Source organism: Colobus angolensis, unplaced genomic scaffold (genome assembly GCF_000951035.1).
Source record: "Colobus angolensis palliatus isolate OR3802 unplaced genomic scaffold, Cang.pa_1.0 Scaffold313, whole genome shotgun sequence".
NCBI classification, from domain to species: Eukaryota; Metazoa; Chordata; class Mammalia; order Primates; family Cercopithecidae; genus Colobus; species Colobus angolensis.
Genome location: NW_012116411.1, coordinates 3,146,586 through 3,165,380, shown reverse-complemented (window position 1 = coordinate 3,165,380; position 18,795 = coordinate 3,146,586). Strand labels below are relative to the sequence as shown.

The following is an 18,795-nucleotide window of genomic DNA, read 5'->3' as shown; positions in this document are numbered from 1 at the left end:
CAGGGCATTCTGTAGTTTATTGGTGGTAGTTTTTTTTTCCCTTACGTATTGCTATGATTGCAAACTGGAATATTTTAGGTCAGGTAGCACTCTAAGTTTATTTCTACAAATATAGGACTCTCAGGGTATGATATTGGGTTAAGTGGAAACGATTTTTCCCTTTTAAAGTTAAGGCGACCATTCTCAGTCCTCTTGCCCTTCTCTTGCTGTGACTTCCTTCTTACAGTAAAAGATCAAAGACATTCCTCTGTGAAGGGCAGCAGTGTAGGAGCTGGTGAAGGAGAGACTGTCCAGAACTTCCTGCTCATGCAGTCCAAGTCTCTAGTGTAGAAGCTGCAGTGCTCCTCGAAGACCTTGTAGCTCAAGTACTTTCCCTTGCTGCAATATTCCAAGGATACTGGCCTTATATCTTGAGGTTGGTGCCAAATGACCCCCATGGATGATGGAAGTCTGAACCTTCCCCAAATGGGGCATGATGAGCTTTCTTTGGGGACCCACAACAACAAGAAAACCCTTCTCCTGTGGTACCACATTTCTGTTGAGTACAAACTCCCTGGAGATAATGCCAAGGAGTCAGCAATACCATCAGAGGAGGGGTACTGTGACTTTACTAGTAGACCAAATGAGAAGTGATACTGCTGTCAACTTCTGTGACAACAAAATGTACAAAAAAAGAAAGGTATCCTTTGTGGTGTCAGTGCTCTAGTAAGCAGAAAATCTGTAAGGCTCCTAAGAACATCCTGGTTGCTGGCAGCCATTTCTTTAAGACTTTATATAGTGTTAAAAGCTAAGAAAGCCCTAACCAAAATACTACTACCCACTTAGATATTGCTGCAGTCAAAATTGTTCAGTCTTTGTGGACTTCTTGTATTCTGGTAACCTGGTGCTCACAAGCCAAAATAATGATAGTGACCTATCTTCAAACAAGTAAAATTTCAAACTTGATGAAATTTTATTAAAGATGGGATGTACAGTAACTATTTGGGTCTTATAGAAATATAGTACCTGTCCTTATAAGGCTCACATTCATGTGCTACTCTAACATGACTGAAGAAATTCAATATGGAAGTACAGTAACAGTTGACCCAATCACTCAGTTCATCAGACTCCCCAGGCTAGTCTGTACTAGCAGAGTTGTGTTTCCATATTTATTTTTTACTTTTATTAATTTTATTTTTAATACAGATTTTCAGTAAGGGGCATTTTCAACCTCATTGGTTCTATTTTCTTGTCTTTTCCATTTTAATTTGCTTCATAACTTAAACCCAGTCTCTTCTAGTCTTAGTTATTATGTCTCAATTATGTGCCAGTGGGCATGTTTTTAAGAACTGAAGAGGTAATTTATTGCAATGAACTAACTGACTTGCTCCATTCCTTCTTTCCTTTTTGACATGAATTTTACTACCCCACAAATGAAAAATGATGTTGCAAAGTTACTGTAGTGAAGTTGAAAAATATCACTAAAATGATTATAATTTAGTATTACCTTTCTCCTGCTGCTCTAATCCAATGAATTCTTACTATATAGTGTGTTCTGACATGGTATTTGGTTTTAGGTGTCTGTTACTTTGGTGCTATTCTTGTTTGCCTTTTCTTATTTTTGCCAGTGTACTATACCTCAGTCCTATTTAGAAGACCTGATGGAAAGAAAAGTCATGTGAATAATAAGTAATATGATTTGTTTTATGATATATCCACCACGTCCAGTTTGGTAGCTTGTTATGCAGTATAAGTGAAATATCAGGTTTTTACCCTATGCTCTTTTTAATCATTAAAATTAATACAAAATGTATATGGCAGTTGGGGGAGACATTCCGCCATGAAAATTGAGAGAAGGTCCTGGTAAAGAGATTTGCTTCTTTATTTTCTAGGAATATCTAGTCTTAGAGTGGACTGGTCATATCTGGAATGAGGTGCTTCCTAAGAAACCTCTGGATCTCCTTCCAAGAATGTTCCTGTGCAGCTGCGTGTGGGATCACCTCTCCTCCCCAATGTAACTTCAAATCGCGGGTCATTGAGGCACAGCACAGAGGAGAATAGGGAGGTTCTATGAGGTGGCCTGCCCCAGGGTAAGATAGCAGGGTCCAGTTGTTCTTCCCATGTCTCCTCAGCTGTCCTATGGCTTGTTCAGCATGTGCTTTGCTGTTGATAATCTTATCGCCTTCTCCTACAATGAAGAGGAAATGCCCCTGGGCCTCTTCAACAGGAAACAAATATTGACTGGCCCCAACTTCAGTTGTCTCATAAATGCGATAGAGCTCTAGTAACCCCAAGGCACTGGTGGATATTAATTGTGCAGAATAGGGAAAGGGCTGATAGATCTTACCACGATACACCTGTGGAATGCCAAAAGGAAAGTTGGTTCCATTAATAAGTACCGTGGCTGTGACTTGCTTTAGGTTAACAGCCATAGATAGTCCAATCTGTACTCCTTGACATACAGAGACTACCCCAACACCTGGGCCAAAGACCTGAAAAAAATAATAGAAATGAGAAATTATTCTATCTTTCATTTAGGAAAACTCCACAATCTCAAACAACCAAAGAACTTCAATGGCTAATGAGAACAAAGCAAGTATTAATCCTACCCACATCCCTAGATATAGATTTCTGGAATATATAATATGTATTCAAAAGAAATACTGCAAAAATATGTCAAACTTTACTGACTGTATATTATGGATTCAGCATTGTGTTAGGTTCTGAGTTTAAAATGCCCTAAAGAAATACAAATGTCGTAAGAAATGGCAGGTAGCCATTGTGAATAATGTGGGTCAGGGTATAGATGATTGGTAAACTTTCTTGCACCAGTTCTGAGCTCCCTTCAGGGGAAAGGGCACCTTGTAGGAAGAGACTGAGAAAGAAAGTGAGATCATAGGATAGAGCTGAACAGAGGATTCTAGATTTGCTTTGGTTTTTCCAGAAGTTTTCTCATTGTGGAGAAAAATGTCATAAAGGAGGCTTGGCTCAGCTTCCTCCCTCATTGCCAGTCATCAAATAAGCATCCTTAAATCATCTACCCTAAGGCAAGCACTGGGAGTCACAGAGAGAAAACTAACAATCTCTTGTCATTAAGGAACTCACTGCCAGATGAAGAGATAGGAGGAAAAAAGAAACACAACAGATGATTGGAGCATCATAAATTCTATGATATAAGACTGCATACAGGCTAGACTGCCAACCCAGATTAGCAGAGAATAAAAGCAGGATCAAAGAAAGGCTCTCAGAGGAAATGGGCTACAAAATAAAATGAGTCTTCATATCAAAAAATGAAAGCCAAGCCTGGGCAACATAGTGAGACCCCATCTCTACAAAACCAAAAAATTAGTTGGATATGGCAGTGTGTGCCTGTAGGCCCAGCTACTCAGGAGGCTGAGGTGGAAGGATCACTTGAGCCCAGGAGTTTAAGGCTTTAGTGAGCCATGATTGTGCTACTGTACCCCAGCCTGGGCAATAGAGTGAGACCCTGTCTCAAGAAATAAAAATAAAAATAAAGTCAACAAGAAGGAATGGTATTCTATGCTGAGTATAGCAGACACTGTTAGTTGCCTACACTGGAGCCATTCCCCACAATTTCAAAGCTAATATGACCTTGATTTTGTGTGGTGTAGCAATATATCCAGCTCCAATGGATAAATTCTGAGGGATCCTAATCTATTTCCCTTTCTCAGCCTTTCTTCAAAGGCCAACATATTCTACCTAAGGACTTTTTCCCCCTCCGTGCAAAATGACACAGAATCATGAAGAGAAAGCCTATGTTTATGATCATTTTTTTCAGACTAGTATGCTGGCCTGTTGACTTAATTCCTGAAACTGCCAGGGTGATTCTGTGATCTTCAGAGTAAGACTAGAAAATGGCAGAAATGTCAATCTAATCTCCTTGATCAAAAACTACTCTGAGTTTCTAAGCCAAAGTTTGAACTATCTATCACCAAACCTGTTATGTAAGAGAATAAGATGCCTTATGTTGATGTTGTTTAAGCCACCATCAGCCACTTTTCTGGGAAATGTAGCCAGAACATTCCTAATGTATTCACCATGGGAGAAATACATGCAAAAACTGAGACGCAATGAAGAGCAAGGCATTTAGAGGAACCACAAGTAGTTCTTCATTATTTTAATTTAGAATATAAGGTGGGAAATAACATAATAAGTCTGGAACAGAAAACACCAACTTTATGGTGCATAGCTTTGAAAGATAGATTAAGCATCTTCAGTTTTTTTCCTAACTAAGGAGGAGAATTAGGACAAATTTTAAAGATGGGCATAAGATAAGACTAAATAAGTACACAGAATCACATCATAGGAAGTTTTGTCTAACATGCTAGAAAGCCTGGTCTTTATCCCATAATAAATAGGGAGACTCTTAAGCAAGTGAGTAAAATAGTTGTGTTCTAAGAAGGCCCATTTTACAACTGTGACTTGCATAAATGGAGGCAGAAAAGCCATAGCTTAATGCACTGATATAAGCAGGAAATTATAATGTCCTGAAATAAGGTAACACCAGTGCAAATGAAAAGGAAACCACATGTTCAAGAGTTATTTTTGAGTATTGAGTGTGTTGCTCCCAGTTACCAATTTGGTTGGGAATTCTAAGGAGGAGTTAAAGAAAATCGTTCTTTGTGCCACGAAATAAAGCTCTGATTCTCCTTCAGCACTGGCTCCTGGCAATGACAGAGTCCCAGAGAGAAGCATCACTTTTCTAAAATCTTTGTTGACTTCCTGTATTTATTTTAATTGATCTTCTATATTTTACAGGCATTTTATAAACCAATGTTTGGGATATTTTCCCTACTACTTAGAAACACATGAATCAATATACAACTCATGACAAGCTGATGAAAATGTGAGAAATTCTTAGGGTAAGAGGGGAAAAAAATAAACAAATGGAATGAGTCATATATACTCTTTTTAGTTCCTACCCTGTATATTTAAGAGGGGTGGCTTGAATCAATTAAAAGTTCCTTTCAAGCTCTGAAATTCTGTATTTTTTTAATTTTTATTTTTATTTATTATTTATTTTTATTTTTATTTTTTGAGACTGAGTCTCATTCTGTCATCCAGGCTGGAGTGCAGTGGCGCAATCTCAGCTCACTGCAACCTCCGCCTCTCAGGTTCAAGCAATTCTCCTGCCTCAGCCTCCCAAGCTGGAACTACAGGCGCCCGCCACCACACCTGGCAAATTTTTGTATTTTTAGTAGAGATGGGGTTTCTCCATGTTGGCTGGGCTGATCTACTACTATGATATGGGATAGAGTTGGAGTTTATTAAACCTTGTTAATTGCCTGGTTAGGTGATCTGCCCACCTCGGCCTCCCAAAGTGCTGGGATTACAGGCATGAGCCACTGTGCCCAGCCTAATTTTTATTTTTAATTGACAAATGACAATGATACATATCTATGAGGCACAATGTGATATTTCAGTGCATATATACGTGGTGGAATGAACAAATCAGGCTGATTAACATATCCATTACCTCACAAACTTACCATTTCTTTGTGGTAAGAACATTTAAAATCTAATCTTTTAGCAATTTGGAAATATACAATACATTATTATTATCTATAATCACCATGCTGTGCAATAGATCACCAGATCTTAGTCTTCTTGTCTAACAGAAACTTTGTACCCTTTGACCTACCTTTCTCCCCCAATCCTATAGCTTAATATAAAAGATAGAGAGTGACAGTTATGGTAAGGAAAGATGGGAAATCAGAATGGATTTGGCCATGGAAGATAAACTAAAAGCAAGAGTAACATGAATGAACAAAAAAGCACGACTCAAATCTGTGCAGGCTTTTTAATATGTTTCTGGCCCTTGTCAAAACAGTAACTCTTGTTACAACTTCTACCACAAAATTTGGGATCAGGAAATTTTGAGTTCTTAGAAGTTACTTAAAATCAATACATAGAGAAATATGACCCGCAAGAAAGATCTCTGTTCTATCATCCTGCAGAAGAGACAATGTGAAGTAGGTTTAATGGAATTTCTCAGAGTCTGGGGGAAAAAATCTGGTTTCCAGGCCTGGATTGATCATTAACTAGCTATCTATGTGACATTGGCAACGACAGTGATGAAAAAGTCATGTAGTGAATATAAGGGGAACGAGGCAAAGACAGTGAAAAAAGAGAATCACATAACCTCTCCACTTCTCATCTATGCCAAGAAGAAGGCTCACAATGATAATATTGACTGACAGTTCAAGGGCAGTTCCATTATATGCATCAAAAATAGCCATTTAAGCCAGGTGCGGTGGCTCAAGCCTGTAATCCCAGCACTTTGGGAGGCCGAGACGGGCGGATCACTAGGTCAGGAGATCGAGACCATCCTGGCTAACATGGTGAAACCCCGTCTCTACTAAAAAATACAAAAAACTAGCCGGGCGAGGTGGCGGGTGCCTGTATTCCCAGCTACTCGGGAGGCTGAGGCAGGATAATGGCGTAAACCCGGGAAGTGGAGCTTGCAGTGAGCTGAGATCTGGCCACTGCCCTCCAGCCCGGGCGACAGAGCGAAATTCCGTCTCAAAAAACAAACAAACAAAAAATAGCCATTTAAAATGTTCAATACGTCAGTAGATTGTCAGTAATTGTTGCTTATCCTATTTCTGCAAACCTTATATTTTGGTGATCCTTATATAAAAAACCATGTAGTATGGAGATTTAATTTTATTTCAATTCTTACTAAGAAAAATAAGAGGTCAAGGCAGGTGGATTACTTGAGGTCAGGAGTTTGAGACCAGCCTTCCCAAAATGGCAAAACACTGTCTCTACTAAAAATACAAAAAGTAGCCAGGTGTGGTGGCGCACACTTACAGTCCCAGCTACTCAGGAAGCTGAGGTAGGAAAATCACTTGAACCTGGGAGGTGGAGGTTGCAGTGAGCTGAGATTGTGCCACTGCCTCTAGCCTAGGCGATAGAGCAAGACTCTGTCAAAAAAAAAAAAAGGAAAGGAAAGAAAAAATATTGGGCAATTAACAAGGTTTAATAAACTACAACTCTATCCCATATCATAGTAGCAAAGCACATGTTTTAAAATTTTAAAAGGCATATGGATTGGAAAGCACTATAGTGTTATGTATAAGGGCTCACAAGTAACTAAAAATTCAGACTCATTCCTCAAAGAAATACAGATTATCTGTCCAGTTAAGTATAGTGATGAGAAAAATGATAGCTAGTTAATAATTAGAGCTATAAGATAAGGCTAAAGAAGTATGCAGAAGTTAGATCATAGAAAGTTTTGTCTAACATTTGTTCATCTTTGAGTGCTTAGTATTGCCAGGTTCTATGATAAGTATTTTGCACGCATTATCCTTTTTTTTTTTTTTGAGACAGAGTCTCACTTTGTCACCCAGGCTGGAGTGTGGTGGCAGGAACATGGCTCACTGCAGCCTCAACCTCCCGGGCTCAAGCGATCTTTCCTCCTCAGCCCCTGCTGAGTAGCTGGGACTACAGGTGCCCACTACCATACCCAGCTATTTTTTTAGTATTTATAGAGAAAGAGTTTGGCTATGTGGCCCAGGCTGGTCTTGAACTGTTGGCCTCTATTAATCCTCCCATCTTGGTCTCCCAGAGTGCTAGAATTACAGGCTTGAGCCATCACGCCCAGACAGTCCCTTTTAAAAAAATAACTATAATATCCTATGACTTCTCTTAACTTCCAAGTACCATTCTCAGTGAACTTGAAATTCTATTCATGGCCTTGTCATTTATAATTCACATGATTTATTTCTCATCCAGTGTCTTTTGCTCAGCAAGACAAAACGCATAGGAAGTTAGCCTGTGCCCATCGTAGTATCAAAAGGCACTGGCTTCTGGCCAAGTGTCAGATCATGCCACTGCACTCCAGCCTGGGTGACAAAGCAAGACCCTGTCTCTTAACAAAAACAAAAACAAAAAACCCCAGGGATTCAAACCTACTGAAAAGGCAAAAATTACCTTCGGATGTCTCAGGAGAAAGTTGGCAGCCTCCTCAAAATATTCCAAATCTGTTATTTCTGGTTTGGCGGGCAGGTCTTCATAGTTAAAGTAAGCCAAGGCCAAGGAGGCAAAGCCACGACTGGCTAGGAGGCTAGCCCGAAATTCAAGCAGCCCACCCAAACCACCAAACAAATCAATTACCCCTGGGAAGCGACCTTCTCCTGAAAAATAACAAAACAGAATTGTACATGAAGAGAAGGTGTGGAAAAGATAAGAAAAACTTGAAAATACAAAGCAGAAATGCAAATGATAAGATAATAAAAGAAAAAATAAATAAAGATAATAAAAGCATGAGAAGACAAAGCAGAAATGCAAAATTACATTCAAATGTAATTTTGAAATTAACATTTAAATTTTCAAATACAATTCCAACACTTTTAGCCTTCTCCCTGGGGCAGAATTAAGGCCCATTGACTATACAATGGAATACAATATCTAGATGTTTGACTAGGAACTACATTCACTGACATATTTACCGTCTGCAGCCCAGGAAATGGGAATTCATGGTAGTTTCTATACTCTTGTAAAGAAAAGCATAGAAATTAGGCTGGGGCTTCTTAACCTATAAAGAAGTATACAGATAAGTTTTAGGAAATCCGTGGAGATCCTGAAATTACAATATATGCAAAATATGGTGTGTGTGTGTATATATATATATATATATATATTTATAGATGAATTTTACTTACGAGAGGTTCCACAGATTTAATTTGGTTCTCAAAGAAATATATGGTTCAAAAAATTTTTTTGAAATGATTGTATTAGCTAAAATCCTGACTTAACACTGCTCTGCTACACTCATTTGACTATACAGTGATGAAATCTTACACCCAAGCATATGTCAATGATGAGCCCTTTTATTCAATAACACCATGTTTATTTTCTGCAGGCTGACACAAGGTAAAAAGTAGGGACGGTCAGAGTATCATCCTACACTCACTCCATATAGGCAGCTTTTTTCCAAAATAAAGCAGAGCCCACACACTGAAAGAAACTTACAATGCACTTATTGGGGATATTCTGTTCTTTTGTAAGTGATTTTAACTAAGACAGACTGATCCCATGCATGTTTGAAAGGAGTGGCTTGATTTAAAGGAGTACTGGGAATTTTTTTTAACTTACTATAATTAATTACAATGAATAAAGAAGAAATAAAGTGATGTTGAATATATCTTAGTTTTAAATTATCATTTGCATAAATGAATAAGGATGTTTTTACCATCTGATTGACAAGAATGGGGGAACACTTAAAAGTACTGAGTCTTTTATCTTGGAAGAATGTTACAGTCAAGAAATATTTGTGATCCGACTCAACCTCCTTATAACCTCACACAACTCAGCTCTCTTTTGTTTCCCCTGTAGAAAACACATGTGAAGCAGGAGACCCAGCACGTGCAATGTTCAAGAGGATTCCCAAACAGCACACCCTAAACCAGCACATCATCCCAAGATGGAAGGCCTGTACCAATAAACAGATTTTTAACTGGGGTGGGATAATAGAGGTACAGCAATTTGTGCCATTTCATTCTTGGTCCCTATCCATAATAAAGTGGTCTACATGCTATTTACTGGGTATTTTAAAAATTCAGATTTATCTGAACAAGTGCATGGGTTATGGTGAATTTGGAAAGGAAAGCTTTTATTGCTTCTTTTCTTCTGAGAAATTAACTTTGCTTTATCTGACCCCACAATAAACTCTGAGAAATGTACCAAAAGATGTTTAAACCACTTATTTATTGGTATTTGGAGATTTCTGTAGGAAACTATGAGTGTTCTGATAAGTTTTATAGCCATTAGGAAGCATGCTATATTATTAGATTCATGGAATAGTCTATAAATATGTAATATTTATGAAGCTAGAGGGTACAAAGTTTCTTGCATCCTCTATATTTGCTGCAGTCTTTCAGTCCATCTTATCTCCAGCTTGTTGTGGTAACAAGGTAATAACCAATGCCTAAACTGAAACTCAACCTGACAGAGCCTGCACAAGGATCTGGGATATGGTTTCCATCACATCAAGATGAGAGTCTTCATATAGCCAGACTTCAATCCAGAAAAATTTAGCAAATCCAAAGCTATGTAAAGTCCATAATGTAGGGACTCCACAAACTATATGTAGTCACATTCTTAGACAAGCTTCAGAATTGTTGAGATGAAACTTGAGCTGGAGTGGAATATTACCACATTCTTGTTCTGACCCAAGGTTAACATTGATTCTAAGGCAGGAAGCAGTGCTCTAGGTATTATCCATATTCAAGTTAAATTTCTAGAGAGATAATGCATTTAAAGTGGAAAAACAAGAATAACAATAACCAGAGTAATTCTACTCACCTGGAGGAAGAAAGAGAGCTCCTCGAAGGCGGCCTTCTCGAACCTGAATTCGTGTGACACCAGGTGCCACATACCACCTCTCCAAAGTCAGGCTGGCCTTTGGAGCACTGGCAGCTTTATTGTTCACTATTAACTCTAAGTCATAAAGTTTTAATTGGACCTGGAAAGGCTTATTCATCACATCTTTTTTCAACAGTCTTGTTAATAGCTTTTCAGGTTTCAGAGACCAGAAGAGACCCATGGGGTGGACTCCCATATAATCCCCTCCAAGTGAAGCAGCATGCTTCAGGTCCACCTCACCAAATTCATTGGCCCTATAGTGGGCTTGAGAATAAAACATGTTTCCACTTTCATCTTCCAGTGATGCCTGAAAACTCACCATTTGAAAGGGAGTCAGGCCTGTAGCTTGGATATGCACTGGCTCATCAACAAGTGCACTCACAGGGGTAGCTGTCAACTGGATCATTTTTTTGGTGTGGCACCTGGAATGATTCTTCAGGAATATCTTCAGCAAAACCTCAAAAAATAAAGAAAGAGGAGCAGTAAAATTAAGTAGAGATTAGAGATAAGGGTTGATGAAAGATGAATTGAATCAGCATTCAGGCCACTTAGGAGTCAGTTCTAACCCTCTAGTTCTTTAGAAATTTCCTGATATAATCTTCTAGTACAAGACACCTGAGAGCTTTCAACGAATTTCTAGAAGACAGTAAGCAAGCTGACAAATTTTACAACAATAATGAACCAGTGTTAAAGAAGCAGCAGTCAAAATATGCATGAATGATATCAATACATCTAGGAAGATAACACAACCTGTCATACAGAACCTTTAAAAAAATCAAGTACAACAGAGGACAAAAATGAGATTTGGATTTGAAAACATGGTTATTTATTGAACGTCTATATATATGAGACATTTGACTTCACGCTAATCCTTCCCCAAGTCCTGGAAACAGAATACCTTGCATCCAAGAGTTTACCTGCAACAGAACTTAAAAAAATAGAGGGATCATGGAAGGGGAATACTATACAGCCATGAAAAAATGAAACCATGTCCTTTGCAGCAACATGGATGCAGCTAAAGGCCATTTCCTAAGTGAACTAATGCAGAAACAGATAACCAAATACCTCATGTTCTCACTTATAAGTGGGAGCTAAACATTGGGTACACATGGACAATGGGAACATTAGACACTGGGGACTGCAAGAGGACGGAGAGAGGGATGGGGGCAAGGGCTGAAAAACTACCTATTGGGTACTTTACTTAATACCACGGTGACAGGTTCAGTCATACCCCAAACCTCAGCATCATCACACAATATACCTATGTAACAATCCTGCACATATACCCCCTGATTCTAAAATAAAAGTTAAAAAAAAAAAAAACAATGCAGAAGGATCTTCTCAAAAGAATGAGAATAAAATCTTTGGAAAGAACAAAAGGGGTGGTGTGTGTATTGCTCCCTAGAGAAAAAACATCCATAGCCTTGTACTTAGGATTTACCCAAAGGGAAGCAAAACTAGAAGCTGACAAGCCCTTCAGGTACATAAAAGTCTTGCTGAGCTTTTTGTAACCTTTTAAAAAGTAAGAAAAACCCATCTCCTTCTGATTAGTGTGAAGAAAGCCACAAGAGTTACCACTGTTCTCACTCTAACAAACAAAACTATATGCATAAGCTACAAAATTAGTTTTCGGTTTGTTGGGTGATTTTTTTTTTTTTTCGGTCTTTATTTTTGTTTTGTTTGTAACTCATTAGATTACTGAGAATGCAAAGAATCTACATGAATTGAACTCCAGCAAGTGACAAGCTGCTCCATAGGAAACAGAAAATTTTCTCTCCTACATGCTGATTTTCAGTTATGATAAAGCAGCAAAAAATAAACCCAACAGAAAAAAATAAGGAGAAATCAACAGAAAATATAATGCACTTTTAACGGATATGTGTGGATTGGTTTGATAAACTAGAATTCCAAGAAACTGTAGCTACAGAGTAAGTCTTTCTCTGCCAACTTTCTGTAGAGCTTCACCATGTGCTCAGACCGAGATCAGGGGTGCAAGCTGAGAGAAATCTGACGCATTGCAGGCCTTCATGTAAAATAAGGCAGCTGCCTTTCAATGAATGGGGTCAGAGGAGCACAGTAGAGAGAGATTTCCCCAGACCCAGAGATCCAGGAGCAGGATTGCAAAGCAAAGCAAGCTCCCTAGTGACCCTTATTACAGAAAGATTGTGAATCAGAATCGTTCACAGTTTGAAAGGCTAGCAACATTGCCATAATACACAAAAATCTCTCCAGACATTCAACAATGCTGAGTCCCAAGACCATTCTGATGAGAAAGGCATAATCCCATACACTCAAAATTATGTGAAGCCAGTTTTGCACTGAATCAAATAAACCTGCAACAAAGCCAAAACCCAGCTCAACTGCACATCAGAATGATTCAGCCCCTAATTCTAACATTCTGACAGAGTAAATGTATGCTGTTTGCTGGAGGTAAACATTATTTATTTCAATCATTACTTTTATACATAATATTCAGGATACTTTTTTTTTTTTTGAGATGGAGTCTGGCTCTGTGGCCCAGACTAGAGTGCAGTGGCGCCATCTTGGCTCACTGCAGTCTCCGCCTCCCAGGTTCACGCCATTTTCCTGCCTCAGCCTCCCCAGTAGCTGGGACTAGGGGCGCCCGCCACCACACTCAGCGAATTTTTTGTATTTTTAGTAGAGACGGGGTTTCACTGTGTTAGCCAGGATGGTCTCAATCTCCTGACCTCGTGATCCACCCACCTTGGCCTCCCAAAGTGCTGGGATTACAGGCGTGAGCCACTGCACCCGGTCAATACATTTTTATTCCCACATAATATTTATACCTATTTATGAGGTACATGTGATATTTTGTTACGTGCATAGAATGTGTAATGATCGAGTCAGGGTCTTTAGGGAATTTATTACCTTGAGTATTTATCATTTCTATGTGTTGGGAACATTTAAAGTTCTCCTTTCTACCTGTTTTGAAATATACAATACATTGTGTTAAGTGTAGTCATTCTACTCTGCCTAGCAAACATTTACCCTCAAGTAGACCCCAGTGTCTTTTGCTCCCTTGTGTTTATGAGTTTTCATTATTCAACTCCCACTTGTAAGTGAAAATGTGGTATTTGGTTTTCTGTTCTTGTGTTAGTTTGCTAAGTATTATAGCCCCCAGCTTCATCCATGTTCCCACAAAAGACATAGCTCATTCTTTTTTATGGCTGCATAGTATTCCACAGTATATATGTACCACATTTTCTTTATCTGGCTGTCATTAATGGGCATTAGGTAGATTCCATGTCTTTGAAATTGTGAAAAGCTATTGTGAATAGTGCTGCAATGAACATTCACATGCATGTGTCTTTATGGTAGAATGATCTATTTACATTCCTTCGGATAGATACCCAGTAATGGGATTGCTGGGTTGAATGATAGTTCTGCTTTTAGCTCTTGAGGAGTCATTATAATGCTTTCCACAATGGTTGAACTAATTTACAATCCCATCAACAGTGTATAAGTGTTTCCTTTTGCCTACCACATTGCCAGCATCTATTATTTTTTGACTTTTAATGATAGCCATTCTGACTGGTATGAGATGGTATTTCATTGTGGAAACCAGTAACATTTTATTTGTTAAAAGTTAACAGCTTCAGAATAGATCTAAATGCAACTTTTCCAAAAAATAGCAAAAAGTACAGTGTAAAGCATCTCCTCATTAAATGCAAACTTTCATTTTGTGATGCACTGCAACAAAGTTTTGCATATACCTTGATGCAAAGAAAATTTTAAGTTGCATCCTGTTTAAAAAAACACAAACAAAACGTTTACGAACTGAACAAGGATGACTACAACCATGAAAAAAATTTCAGAGAAAGAAAATTTTCCTCCAAGAAAGCATATTGCTTTGTTTATATACAACATGTACACAAGAGTCTTAATTGTACCAAAGGCAATATTTTATACTTAAATTACAGATCCACGAAGGGAAAGAGTTTAATATACTAAAGATAATTTGTTATTTGATGCCCTTAATTTCAATATTTGGGGATATTTTTAAGGTTTTCTCAAAAAATGGCATTAATAGTAGCTCTGTACAATTATATTTAAGGGAATAGGAAAATGAAAACACCCTTATATCATATTTCACAAACTGTTATAAAGACAGCAAATTCTTGCTCAGCTGCTTTTCCTTGCTGTAAAATAAGCTACCAGTAATTCTAAACCAATCTAGAATGCATTGTTTCTGGACTAAATATAAGCAAGCATACTTACAAAAATGCTTTGCAATGAGTATTTGGCCTATTTGTCCCCGTAGCCATAAAAAATAATGTGATCATGTCTTTTGCAGGAATAGGGATGAGTATCAAATAGCTAAGGAAAGACTAGAATTTATTCTTAAATTCTGTGACTTCCAAAAATCTCTTATCACTAGAAGTACTGGCAAAATATCAGATATTAAGGATCAGACTTAATTCTTTGATATAAGCATGAAATCGTTACTGATCGCTTTCCAGGGCCAGCATAAACCATTAAGTATCCCAAGAAGCGACAACAATGAAGTCTAGTATACAATGCAAGGAAGGCTGAATGATAATGATGTTTTGTTTTACAGGAAAAGGCAACATTAATAATATACTCTAGAGAAACTATCACCTACTTGGATGTTTTTAACATTATAGCAACTCAAATGTCAAGCTTCAAAATGACCAAACTTGTAACTTATAGCTGGAACATTTTGCTGAATTTGTCATTATACTATAATTTATAGTGTACAACATCTGAGGACTCAGCACTATCTTGGCAAACAGACTTACTCCTCCCGCCCATCAGAGGTCTGGGGGGTAGGGGTGGAGCCCTTTTCTCCCCATCATTACTGAACTTTATACCATACAAGAAATCAGTGAAAGGTAAACAACAAGGTACAATATAATTCTATTATATATTTTGCATCTGTTATTTGTGACATATACAGGTATATTTTTGGTTTTGGAGCTATAAATTAATTTAGCAAGCCTCAAAGTTCATAAATTTTAACTTTTCAAATGAGAAGTAACTTTTCAAATAAAGTTTAGGACTTTATGGCTATTAATTTTACTACCAAAATGTCCGAGGGACTCAATTCATTTAATAATTATAATTCTTCTGAACACCGTTTGAAGAATTATTTGTGAACACTAGACTTAAGTACACTAAATCCAAACAGTACACATATGACCTAAGTTTTGAAGTTTTTCATCTCAGTTACCCATCTTTCAACTTGCTACTTCCTCTCATGCTTTCATTTACTAAATACAAACTGTCAGATTTTTAAACTGAATCCTCTCCTCCAAGGCCCTATCAGATAACTTTGTAAATACGCATTTTCAGCCTTCAAGCACCAACATTTTAATCTGAGACTAATGCCTAGAGCCACATTTCTTGTTATAAGTTCAACACTAAAAATTCATAATTCTGGGGCATTAGCCTAAAATGTACCTGAGAAATGAACCAAGTTTCATATATTTCCATAAATCTTAAAACTCCAAACTAGAATTCCATTATTTTTTAAAATATCTCTAATGAAGACAAGGCAACTGTATTTATTACATCCACACTATTAAAGGATAAGTGACAGAAACAAAGGGACCTACTCATATCTCAGAAGACCAAGATTTGTCATGATAAAGTCTAAAAAAATTGGCAAAGGCAATGAGATCCTAAATACCACTATCATAAAAATAATCAATTTCTATCTTTCTATCTTTCTTCTGCTACAAGAGGAACCAAAGAAGTCAAATAGATCATTGTTCTGTCTGAGCAAACAATGAAATCTTTAAGAACAGGTATATTCCCTGTTATTCTCTCAGGGCATTATATTATACCTGTTTTATTAAAAAAAATCTTCAAAAATAAAAATGAGTTAGCCTTGTGAATATTTTGAAGCAAAGTTTCTTGAATTTCTATGATGAACTCTTCCAGCAATTCAATTTTTCAGAGTCATCACTCAAAAGTCCCTTTGATACGGGATTGATCCCGTGATTACTGATATGGTTTGGCTGTGTCCCCAACCAAGTCTCAACCTTGAATTGTAATAATCCCCACATGTTAAAGACAGGGCCAGGTGGAAATAATTGAATCATGGGCGTGGTTTCGCCCATACTGTTCTCATGGTAGTGAATAAGTCTCACAAGATTTGATGGTTTTATAAATGGGAGTTCCCCTGCACAAGCTCTCCACCATGTAAGCCACCATGTAAGACATGCCTTTGCTTCTCCTTTGTTTTCTGCCACGATTTTGAGGCCTCTCCAGTCATGTGAAACTCTGAGTCCATTAAACCTCTTTCCTTTATAAATTACCTACTCTCAGGTATGTCTTTATTAGCACTGTGAGAACAGACTAATACAGTTACACAACAGCTTCCTTCTTTGTTGTCAGAGCAGCTCTTTGTTCCTTCAGGATCCTAAACTTCTCATTCAAAGTCATCTCTGTCTTTTTTCCAGCACTGTTTATGTCAATTGTAGGGGACCACTTTAGGAACTTTCTTTATTTCACATTGCTTCCATTTTGTTAAAAATGAAGATACAGTAGTATGAATTAATCCTGATTTCTGTGTTACTGGGCATTGCACTGCTGCAGGATTGTCCATAGACAGAGTCAAAATTCCTCTGTTGGTGGTGAAAGTGAGACAGCCAGGTGAGGAGTCCGTGGCAAAACTCCAACCGCCTACACACTGGGAGTAATGCACACCAGGGTGCCACAGAAGTTCCTACCATTTGCAGTAGCGAGGCAACTGGCCCCTCCTCTTCCTGGGTGGAGCCTTGGATTCAAATGAGGCATGGAGCGCACTAGCGGCGATTCTGGCTTTGCAGGAAGTCACTGTTCCCTCTTTTATCCTTTTTGCCCAATAAGTTCCATTTTTCTCACTCCGCAAATTGTCTGTGAGCCTAAATTTTTGTGGCCATGGGACAAGGACCATATCTTTGGCTGAACTAAAAAGAAGCGCTGCAACAAAAGTCTGCCATTGATGAGTTCTCTTTCCTACTACATTATCCAGCAATTGCTCTTGTGTTCAACTGGGCCTGAACCTTTAGGTCTCTTCTGAAAAGAAAATTTGCCTAACGCTTGTGTTTGTGATGGTTTAATTTATTTCCACTCTTGGTAAAATTGTCTGGAATGTTATTTTTCTCTGTTTAGCTGGTTAGGTCTCTTGAGAACTGCAGCTGGTTTTTCTGCACTTCCTATTAGTCTCAGAAGGTTTCCCTTCCTTTTTTTTTTTGAGCTGGCTTGTGTGCTGTGGCCGGATCTCAGCTCACTGCAAGCTCCGCCTCCCGGGTTTACGCCATTCTCCTGCCTCAGCCTCCCGAGTAGCTGGGACTACAGGCGCCCGCCACCTCACCCGGCTAGGTTTTTGTACTTTTTAGTAGAGACGGGGTTTCACCATGTTAGCCAGGATGGTCTCGATCTCCTGACCTAGTGATCCACTCATCTCAGCCTCCCAAAGTGCTGGGATTACAGGCTTGAGCCACCGCGCCCGGCCTTCCCTTCCTTTTTAACACTAGAAAATAGCGTTCTATATTCCTGTCACTTAGAGATAGATGATACATAGGACTAATTTCTTTGTGAATTCCAGTTGCTTTCCTAGATGCAAGGCCAGTGATAACTCCATAAAGCCATCTCTTTCCAGGCATTACTCTTCCTCTGTGGCTCAGACTAGTCTTACCAAAGCCAGAATTCTATTGGATTCTCCATCATACGCTCATCCTGAATTGCCAGGCTCCAGTTAGAAAAGTCTGCTTCTTTCCTTCCTTTCAATTTAGTTTGATGATATCATCCAAAGACATGCCAATTTTGCTGAGATTTTCCTTGTTACAGGCTTTCAGTGGCAGCAACGAGGTCACCGTGCCTCCCACCAACCAGGTACCAAAATGGTTCATGGCTGGCAACACCTCACTAGAACAGTCAGCAGAGAAGGGTGAAGTTGGAGGCCTGCCACCTCCCACTCAGGCACACAGACTAGCAGCACCTAGGGAGCGTGTAGGCATGCTGGCCTGGTTTAGTGGTATTTTAAAGATTGTTTCAAAATGAATGGAAAAAACGATGTAGATAAAACTAAATAGATCTAAAAGTTGGAGAAAGAGAAAAATGGAAAACAATTTTGTAAGAGGGCATTAATGGGCATGAGGTAGATTCCATGTCTTTGAAATTGTGAAAAGTTATTGTGAATAGTGCTGCAATGAACATTCATATGCATGTATCTTTATGGTAGAATGATTTATTTATATTCCTTCAGATATATAAAAGGTTTATGGAATTCTTGTGTGGTCAAAAGCTGAGTGAGAGTCAATGAAATCATTCATAAGGTTTTATTAAAATTAGCTTTAGTATTGATAATACTCTAATACAAAGTAAAATTTAGTTTTCTCTTTTGAACAAGATTTTCGGATAGTATTAATGAGAGATAATAAAATTTTTGTTTACCTT

At 38.3% G+C, this 18,795-nt stretch overlaps 1 protein-coding gene and 1 pseudogene across 1 annotated transcript; both read right to left on the bottom strand.

The window, feature by feature from the left end:
* Window positions 1-962: 962 nt before the first annotated feature.
* BAAT (bile acid CoA:amino acid N-acyltransferase) lies at window positions 963-10,843 on the bottom strand. Its single transcript, XM_011951020.1, has 3 exons — window positions 10,309-10,843; window positions 7,936-8,138; window positions 963-2,471 (listed from the first exon to the last, which is right to left on the bottom strand). Exons 1-3 carry the CDS (start codon window positions 10,772-10,774, stop codon window positions 1,884-1,886), a joined length of 1,257 nt encoding a protein of 418 aa, XP_011806410.1. The 5' UTR covers window positions 10,775-10,843; the 3' UTR covers window positions 963-1,883.
* Window positions 10,844-16,719: 5,876 nt separating this feature from the next.
* Window positions 16,720-18,248, bottom strand: LOC105518158 (annotated as a pseudogene).
* Between the last annotated feature and the right edge of the window lie 547 nt (window positions 18,249-18,795).

Coding starts and splice junctions, on each gene's coding strand:
- BAAT (XM_011951020.1), bottom strand. CDS start 10,774: ATGATCCAGTTGACAGCTACCCCTGTGAGTGCACTTGTTGATGAGCCA. Junction 8,139..10,308: donor AGCTCTCTTTCTTCCTCCAG/GTGAGTAGAATT, acceptor GTTATTTTTCAG/GAGAAGGTCGCTTCCCAGGG. Junction 2,472..7,935: donor TTCTCCTGAGACATCCGAAG/GTAATTTTTGCC, acceptor TATTTTTTTCAG/GTCTTTGGCCCAGGTGTTGG.